This window comes from Erythrolamprus reginae, chromosome 2 (genome assembly GCF_031021105.1).
Source record: "Erythrolamprus reginae isolate rEryReg1 chromosome 2, rEryReg1.hap1, whole genome shotgun sequence".
NCBI classification, from domain to species: domain Eukaryota; kingdom Metazoa; phylum Chordata; class Lepidosauria; order Squamata; family Dipsadidae; genus Erythrolamprus; species Erythrolamprus reginae.
The window spans coordinates 243,705,062-243,714,616 of record NC_091951.1 but is presented as its reverse complement, the minus strand read 5'-3'; the positions used below and the strand labels follow the sequence as shown (position 1 = coordinate 243,714,616).

The following is a 9,555-nucleotide window of genomic DNA, read 5'->3' as shown; positions in this document are numbered from 1 at the left end:
AGAGGAAGAGCCTTCTCTGTGGCGGCCCCGACCCCCTGGAACCAACTTCCCTCAGAGATTAGAATTGTCCCCACCCTCCTTGCCTTTCGTAAGCTGCTTAAAACCCACCTCTGCCGCCAGGCATGGGGGAACTAAGATACACTTTCCCCCTAGGCCTTCACAATTTTATGTATGGTATGTTTGTTTGGTTTTTATATAATGGGTCTTTAACTGTTTTTTTAGTATTGGATTTTGTTGTACTGTTTTACTGCTGTTGTTAGCCGCCCTGAGTCTGCGGAGAGGGGCGGCATACAAATCCAATAAATAATAATAATAATAATGTTCCATCAGTCTTATGAAAGACTAAACATAATTAATGGAATTATACCTGATTAGAGCTAGTGATGTATTCAGCTGGGAAATAATTTTATTAATGAATTTATGAAATTCATAAATGGCCCTATTCCAAATGAGAAAATAAAATACATTTCAAAATAAAAATAGTTTGGAGGAAAATATTACTTCTTGGTTAATACTAAAACATTAGAAGCATCCTTATGCTTTGCAAAACTATTAGCTTGGATCTTCATAAAAACAATCCCAATTGCATTTATTTATTTATTTGTAAAATTTATTGCCCCCTCCTCCCTTACCAGAGGATAACTCTTTTTTTAATTGAGTTTTGCCTAAATCAATCACTGCTTAAGCCATTAGTTTCACCAGTCAAGTGCCATTTCATGCTTGGTAAAATATCTCAGAAGTCTCCAGGTGCTACCAGCCTGAAGTATACCTTTCTGCCAGAAAATAGGTGACTTGTTCATCTTGAAAATCACAGCTCCTAAGAGAAGTAATATCCATAAAACTTTTTAAACACCAGGTTAAGAAACCATTTTTATTTGTAAAACAGGACCTGTATATAAAAATGCTGCACAATCAAGGTATACAAAAATACAAAAATTTGTTTCTCTTTACAATTCTAGTTGCAAGTTCAAACCCAAAAGCATCTCTTTCCTCAAGGCTTTCAGCAAGCAGGGAACACAAGTTTGTGGAGCCTGGAATGCAGGAATTGTGATGATGTCAGTGGTGAGTCTAATCCAGGTCTCCTATCTTGAGTCATTGTTGAAGTAGAACTCAATGGCAGATAACCTTGGAGGAGCTACTTAACCGTCTTGCCGTTCCTTTTCTGTTTGTGGTCCAATTGCTATGGTTTTCAATCTGCTAAATCCAGATTTCTTTCACAATAAATATCACTTCAGTGACTTACAACAATCTACATCTGAAGTTAAGTGCCAGGGCAAAGCTACAGAACTTCCTCCTGTATATTAAGGCTCCTCCTCATAATTCTCCTCCAATATCATTACAGTAACATGTAATATTTACATTAAAAGAGATTTAAAACAGTGCTCTAGATTAAGCCTAGACTAGTACCTTGGTTCCTGCTAAGACGTGCATTTCAAACCTTGATTTGTGTCAGCTACCTTAAAATTAAATTTCATGGCATAATTCACATTGGTAAAATCAGCAATGTTAGCAGGAACTAGTTTGCTAAACTTATAGTTTCATAATTGGATTATGTGACTGACTGAGAAAAGATTATTCTTCTTTTAAATTGTCCTGAATTTTATTGCAAGTAGGCTGAAAAGATTGAGATGTTATATGATTTATAAAAATTAACTGAAGCATTTAGTTACACAGCAAAGACCACCAGTTAATTACAGAATGCTATGTTTCATTCAGCAACAATTTGAAAAGGTCTCATCCTTTGAAAGGAAGCACAGAATCAAAACAGCCAGATATAAAAACACTGGTAGCCAGTCACCTTGTCTCTACACCTATTTTCATAACCGTTAGCTAAGCTTACCTAGAGCAGTAGCTCTTCTCCCAAAAGATTCTCTGGAGTGATTCAACTACTGAGGCATTCCTTTCCCCCCCTCTCCACGTCTGCATTTAGTGCAATAAAGTTTAAAAATTTTACTCTGAAATATTTACTTTTATATTAACAAAAATAGTTTCTTTAAAAAATTGTAACAAAAAGAATATATAGCATAAAACAGATCATGAAATTATTCTCTGCAATTACACTATAAGCATTTATCGTTACATCAAGCCAAACAGAGAAATATTAGCATTCATTACATAGTAAATTTCAGAATGAAGAAAGGAATTTAACACACAAAACTGATTACTGGATAAATGAAAGCTACCAACAGGCAATGAAGTTCTTCCAGAGGTCTCTGGCTATTCATATTAATAGGGAAGGAGCCTTGTCAAACTCTGGAACCTTCTGGAAAGCAAGGTTTACCAATCATGCTTTTGGCTTGATTTAATACAAAAACCAGAAACAGAAATACATTTCTGGCTATTACTTCAAACTATAGGATGTTTCCCCATAAAAATACTATCCTGCATCCCAAAGATCTAAAATAGTTGTTCTGGCCCAATCATGTTAGCTTTTGGTGTATGATTATTTTTAGTGAGATGATTAGGAACAATCTTACTAGTTTTTCTCTTGGTTATGAATCCCATGCAAAAGAAGCAGCCAGTTTTCTCAATTGCTTCCTCAATTACTTACAAAGTTATAACTTGATTAACATAAAAGTTGATTATCTCAAGGACTATACTGCATCTTAGAGCATCCCTAGAAAGCTGGTCTAGAATAAGAGTCAACCTTCTAATGAATGAGGGACATGGATCAAGCCTTCAGAAAATATCAGAAATAAGCAATATCCTATGCTGCTGATAAAAAGGAAGAAAATGTTCCCAACTATTAGAAGGTAGAAATTTCATGAAATTAGGGTATGAACATGATCTACTCTCAAGAAAGTTGCAACAATCAATTTCTGTTACAGATCAATCATTCAAATATCTGACATGGTACCAAATGTCTTCTCATAGTTCTATTCAGAAACAAAAATGATCAAAGGAAAACCAAGATGTGTTTTCCAGAATACATGCTTAATACGAGAGTATCCTGAGGGTCCTAAACATCTTTATATATTAAAAAAAACACAGTGAGACTTCCATGTGTTTCCAGTCAAATACGACACAAATTGTACATGATAGCAAACAACTATCACACATGTCGAATGAGAATTGTGCAGAAAGGTAAATGTATTTAAAGCACAGCATAGATTGGTAGTAAAAGTTGCTGAATTATTCTCCCATCTATGCTTACTTTTCTATTTTCTTCTAGTGAAACTCCAAGTTAGGGGCAGGGGTAGAAATAAGGGCTGATGGAAGAATAAAACAATCTATTAAGATATAAGTATTACCATTAATTTATGAAACTGGGAAGGGGAGAGAGGATACTCTAAGAGGCATTGGTTAGAGTAGACTGATTAAAAGCATGAATGCAAAAGAAAAAGAGATACCGTCCTATTTCTCAGAGGAGAAAAGATTGGTAACTTATGAAACAAATGAAATAACATTTGGCAATTAAGCACAAAGAATAAATTTTTTGATATATTTCTTTAAAGAGAAACATCCCCAATAGTATCTTCTCATATAAATTTGTCATTAAATATCATTTGAATGGTTGATTGTCCATTTATCATCTGAATGAATGGATAAAATTTCCGTCTCAAGTTTAAGATTCTAGGTTATCACGAAAAGGAGAAATTAAAAAGGCCAACAATATCAATTTAAGATCAAGAGTCAATGTAAGAATTCTATGTTTCCATTCTTGGTAGCAAAGACTGAAAAGATACTTATCAATTCCCAGATAAATTTGGAAACTTACTATCATCCAAACAAATCTTGGTTTGGCACAAAAGAAAAGTAATCAATTAACACATAGCCAAAAAGTTCTGATATTCTCCACATCCCACTGCAAGAGGCATACACTTTTAGGAGGACAAGAGTCTCTGTATTTAGCATGTTACTAAAACAATTACAAAAAATAAAGGAAGATAGAATGGGAAAGAAATATTGCTTTCTGGAAGTTTCTGAAGTATTCATGTGGCTCTCAGGTCCCGTGATCATGAATATACAGAGACTACTTTAAGACCTACATTATATACTAAGACAGTGACATTTCAAAAAAGATGTTTATGTGCTCTTTCCTACTATACTCCACAAATGTATAATGAAATAGGTCCCAGATATAGGGTCAACAGTAACAAAAAAAACCAAAACAAAAAAACCCACAAACAACTTACAGTACTTATTTTTGTATAGTAGTACAGTTTGTCTCTACTCTTAAAATCTTTCCATATTGTTATGAATGAACAACAATGGAGCATATCTAAGGCTGAGCATTAGAATGTTGTTAATAAATTGTTTAAGTGAAGAATCTGCTTAGTTCAAAGAAAAAACAATGTGAAAAGACGAGATTAAACCTAACAGGGAAAATAAGATAACAGAGGACAAAAGTTGCATATTAAACTCATTCTTTCTCATACATCTTTAGTTTGTCCTTCACAGATTCAGGGGCTGTCTCTATATCTTAATACCTGAGGAGTTGGGTTTGTTGTGTTTATTTTAATGTCTTAAACTATACAATACAGAAAAAAAATCTGAATATGCTAAACTTACTTGATCCTATTTGTATTCCATAAAAAGAAGCAACAAAATCCAACATGATTAATGTATTATCCATTCTGATTCTAATTAATAAAAAATTCTAGCAAAGGATTTTTACCCTCTCAGAACAGTCATTACTCACTGAATTCTAAACTGTGATGTTAATTAAAAATAAAAATGTGGGGAAATTATTTGACCTACTTATGTTATTCCAAATCTGAAAATCTCGTGTTATTATGTTTAAATATTGTGGAATTCTCCTCCAAATTTTGATATCTCTATCGGATTACAATCATAACATCACCATGAATCACAATGATTTTTTTAAAAATGTAACAATGATAAAAGTTGCTTGTAAAAGCCACCCGTATGAAAAGAGTACATGTTTCACAAAAATAATCATTAAAAAAGTATTAAATCCCTGTTCCTTTTCTCTGATTTTGGCTGCTTTTTAAATAATATAGGTATATATATATAGAAGAAAGATAGCTAGAGAAAGAGAGAAATAGATATTGTTTTGGAATGTCAATGGTTTCCATATCAGCTGACCAGCTTCAAGATGAACTTGCTCCAGAGACCTGGAAAAAAAGTTACAAATTGAGGTTAAAAATGTCAAGTTAAAAATTAAACATTACGTTTCTTGATCAACAGCATAATTAAGAAACCATATTAATTTTAAACATATAACTACATTTAAATTTTGGATAGACACAGAATTGCTTTTTTTTTGGGTGAAAAAAATTGGGTGGGAAATTGGAGATTTTTAAAACAAACACCCATGCATCAGAGCAGAAAAACACAGAGAAAAAGAAGAATCTGTTTGTTTGGCACAAATGTTTGAAATTCAATTTGAAAGTACATACATATGTATTTATGGACTGTAGCTGCTAAATATAATATATTAAGTTGCTTAATATAATTTATTTCATTGCATTTCGTTCAAGGAGCTTAGGGTGGCTTCCATGGTACTCTTCCCAGAAGAGGCCATTTGGGCCATCAAACTTAATGCCAACTGTACAGGATTAAAATATCCCCAACCAATGACTGTTCAGCTTCTATGGCTCTCTCTTGGATGCAGAGAACTGGTCCTGCTGTTTTGGGTAGAGCATTTTAATTGTAATTTGCATATGAGTCAGTTAGGGGGAGAAAAGCAGTGAGGGAAACTTTCTGACCCAGTGAAATATCTCCAAAGAACAGAGAAAAAAAACAAGTACCCATATGTTTTAATTTCAATTCGACTACAAACCACAGTAATAATGCTATGTTAATGAACTCACTCTTGTCTCTGAGTTATTGATAGTAAGTTATAAGCAAGGATGTTTTTCAAACCAAAGAAGCCTACATTAGATATATATATATATTTATTAGTCATAAAACATAGAAGAACAATGGTAAAGAAAGGACATGGGGAGAGGATAAGAAGCAAAACTAGGAAAAATGATATTTTAGCAGGTTGAAAGGAGTTGCTGTATCTATTTCCTTACTGATGGGGGGAAACAGCCTATCGTCAAGCCTAAGTGAAAAACTACTGATTAGATTGGTTTTATTCGTTTCAAAGAGGTGCTCTACACTGCCTCAATGAGGCAAAGCTGTGATACAATTTACTTTACTATGATGGTTTGTTCAAGCCTTCATCAAAGCAGAACATTCCCTCAAAGTCACTTTTAACCTGATTGTTGATACTAGCAGAAATAAAATATGACAGTGAATTAGATAGGGCTACTTCTATTCACTCCTGAGCTTTCCCACCAAATATATCAGATCAGTTGCAGCCAAATGGAAATCACACATCATGGCAGTGAATGTTCGCCATCTTTGCAGTGAAGGGTCATGTGATCTGGATGTGGCTGCAGGCGCTTGCAGAATTCCATTAGCAACTCAGGGCAGAGCAGTGGAAAAGATATCAGAGGTAGAATATCCAGGCAGTTTACTTATTAGGTCTGATATTTCGTAGTGCAGTGGTTAAAATGCAGAACTGCAGGCTAACTCTGCCCAAAGTCAGGAGTTTGATCCTGACTGCCTCGACTCAGCCTTCCATCTTTCTGAGGTCAATAAAATGACACAGATTGTTGGGGGCAACAGGCTGACTCTGTAAACCATTTAGAAAGAGCTGTAAAGCACTATGAAGTGGTATGGCACAGTGTTTAGACTAAAATACTGTACTTCTGCTGACTGCTGATTGCCTGCTGTAATTTGGAGGTCGAACCTCACCAGGCTCAAGGTTGACTCAGCCTTCTGAGATGGGCAAAATGAGGATACAGATTGTTGTGGGAAATATGCTGACCCTGCAAACTGCTTATAGAGGGCTGTAAAGCACTGTGAAGCAGTGTATAAGTCAAAGTGCTACTGCTATTGTTAAAATAGGTATATCCCCTCTGCTTTTAGCCCTTAGAATACTGTGAATACTACTAGTAGCCTTGGTGACATAAACACAGGAAAAGAATGAATTCCTTTCAGCTTACTTTTATGGGAGGCGCTCTCAGCTGTGACAAAAACTCTGCCATCCAGGTAATGGGCAAGCTCACAAACAGAAAAAGCAGAACATCCTGAGTGACACAAATGACAAACACTTCTTCTGAAGAAGCACAGTCAGTGAAAATAGAAAGGGATAGGAAGTACAAATGAAATTCTTGAAAAAGAGCAGCTATCTCTTCTCTTGGACCTACCATTGGTTTGAGCTCCTTGCCTTCACCTCCACTCCCCCGGCCAGCTTCTTTCAATGCTTTTCTGCTGTTCTCCACAAATTCCTGAAAAATAGTTGAGAAAAATTCACTGCATTATTTTTTGGAACCTAAATATTAAATAATTTTCTATCACGGTTTTAAAGAAAAGTTGGTACTGATGATAATTGCATTATATCTTCCCCAAACTTGTAAGTCTCCAGCTCTAGAGAGGACAAGAGAAAAAAAAATCACTCTGCTGCTTGGGCAATTGTGCTTTTGCTCTCTGAGGACTTTCCACTCTTCAATTTCCTCCCAGCATTAGCTTTGTTGTCTGGGCAAATAGCCTGCTGCTAATGCACTTATTGGACACTCTCTTCCCTTTGGCTGCTAGGAAGTAGTAATGTCAGTGGATCCTTGACATTTCTCCAAAATAACCCTTCTGATGATCACATGTTAAAGGTTAAGCCATTTGAAGTGCCAAATTATGGCTTAATGTTCTTGCAACAAATTCTATAATTGATGCACTTTCCCTAATGTTTCCCGCTTTTTAGTATTTATTAATTTTATTTATTACATATTTAATGAGAGATGAGTGTGCTGTAGTGCACAGGTCACCAGCTGGTGGTCCATGGCTCACCAGTGGTCTGTGGACCACTGGTGTTCTGCAAGAAAATTGGTGGTCCCTGGAGAAAATCTTGGCCCCTGGGCTGGTTATGGCGGAGGGCAATTAATCCAGTCTGGCACAGGAACACAAGGCTTCACCTAATATCACCCCACCCACACTCCAGCCCTTCCCCTTAAGGCCGAGCACAAACCTCACCTTGAGTATAGAATAAGGGAGAAAAGCTGAGTCTTTTGAGAAGGGCAGTCTAGAAACTGAAATCAAAATAATAATAGCGGTGCGAGCCACACAAGCTGGAACAGGAAGGTAAGACACAAGAAGTGGCTGCGCTCAGCTGAAAGGCTGCCAGGGGAGGGGAGGAAGTTTCATCCGCCTTTCGGGCCTACATATCTCCTAAGAGGCCTCGGGATGGGAGGCCAAGAGAAAGTGCCAGCTAGATTGACCTCCTGCTAGTTCTCATCTCTCGAGGAGCCCAGCCAAAGTTTCCCATGCCACTTCAGCAAGCACTCCTTGAGAGACAAGTTTGCAGGGGCCCGAGATAGCATCTGCAATGGACAGTGCACCTGGGTGGAGGAACTGGTACAGTCCAGTCCTGTGAGTTTTGATTACTACAGCTCTGGAATATGGGACCAGCTGTGGTGGGGCTGGAAATATCTGCCTTGGGGTGGCACTTGCAATGTGCAACTTTGCAGGTGACGCAATGTGCATAAAGGAGCGTAGCCCTCACCAGCTGGAACAAAATAATGGTGCTGTTGCAGTGGGCAGGATGCTGCGCAAGTGGGTTGAAGCGGGGGTTGCAATGGCTGGAAGCTGCCTTAGTATATTTGTGCCAGTTGGTGGCGCAAGGCAGCCCTCATCTCCTGCTGCTTAGCACTTGGAGTGGTAAACAGTGTCTGGTCCAGGAAGTACCCAGTCTATTGTGGATTCTAGCTCAGCTGCCTGCAAACTCTCATATTTCAAGGAGCCCAGCTGAAGTGTTTCTCTCAGCTGTAGTCCGGCATCAGCATTTGAAGTGGCACAGGAAACTTTGGTAGGTCTTCGATAGAAGGGAGTTTGCCAGGGGCCCACTTTGCTCACCTCTGCACAAAATCTTTCCATGGGGACCAGAGATGCCAGCAGGGTCCCCCCAGAAAACCAGCCTGCTCATCGCTAGTCATACAGGCCTTGCTTGGGGCTGGCTGTGGTCAGAAAGTCCTCCTGTTCCCAAAGGCATCCCACTCCGTCCCACCCTGAGCTAGATCTGTGGTCTCAGGACACCTCCAGCCAAGCCCTGTTAGGACTGGGTGGGGTGGTCCGGGGCAGCTCTTTTCTCAGCCTGCCAGCAACTGGATGCTGCATGTCAGCTGAGGGAGATTCCTTGGGGCGCGGAGAGAGAGCAGGGAGTTGGGCCTCTGGCCGTGATGAAGTGGGGCCACAGGTGGCTCTTATCAATTCTCGGCTGCTGGAAACGTGCAGCGACAGAGGAAAAGAAAAAGATAGAAAAAGAAGAAAAAAGGAAAGGAAAGGAAAAGAAAGAAAATGAAAGGAAGAAGAAAGAAAAAGAAGAGGAAAGGAAGAAGAAGAAAGGAAAGGAGGGAAGGGGGGAGGGAAAGGACTACAGCTACAGGTATGGAATATGGGACTAACTTTCCCAACATCAGCAAGCCACCATCAAATAAGCTTCAATTGTTTTATAATTAATTAAATAAGCATTTATAATTTTGTTATATTAAATAGGTGCATTTTCTTTTAATAAAATGGAAGCTCTCTGATCATTATTTTACAAATGTA

General features: G+C 37.8%; 1 protein-coding gene across 2 annotated transcripts in view; it reads right to left on the bottom strand.

Annotated features, from left to right (window-relative positions):
• Positions 1–842: 842 nt before the first annotated feature.
• The window catches only part of SLC44A1 (solute carrier family 44 member 1), a 91,280-nt gene continuing 82,567 nt past the window's right edge, over positions 843–9,555 (bottom strand). The window contains exons 15-16 of one of the 2 annotated variants that reach the window (XM_070742373.1): positions 7,167–7,247; positions 843–5,078 (exon numbers count right to left, since the gene is read on the bottom strand). In XM_070742373.1, the coding sequence (XP_070598474.1) occupies positions 5,055–5,078; positions 7,167–7,247 (105 nt within the window). In that variant the 3' untranslated portion in view covers positions 843–5,054. Of the gene's footprint in view, positions 5,079–6,953; positions 7,248–9,555 lie in introns of those variants that run through there. The other variant, XM_070742372.1, reaches the window with a different exon arrangement.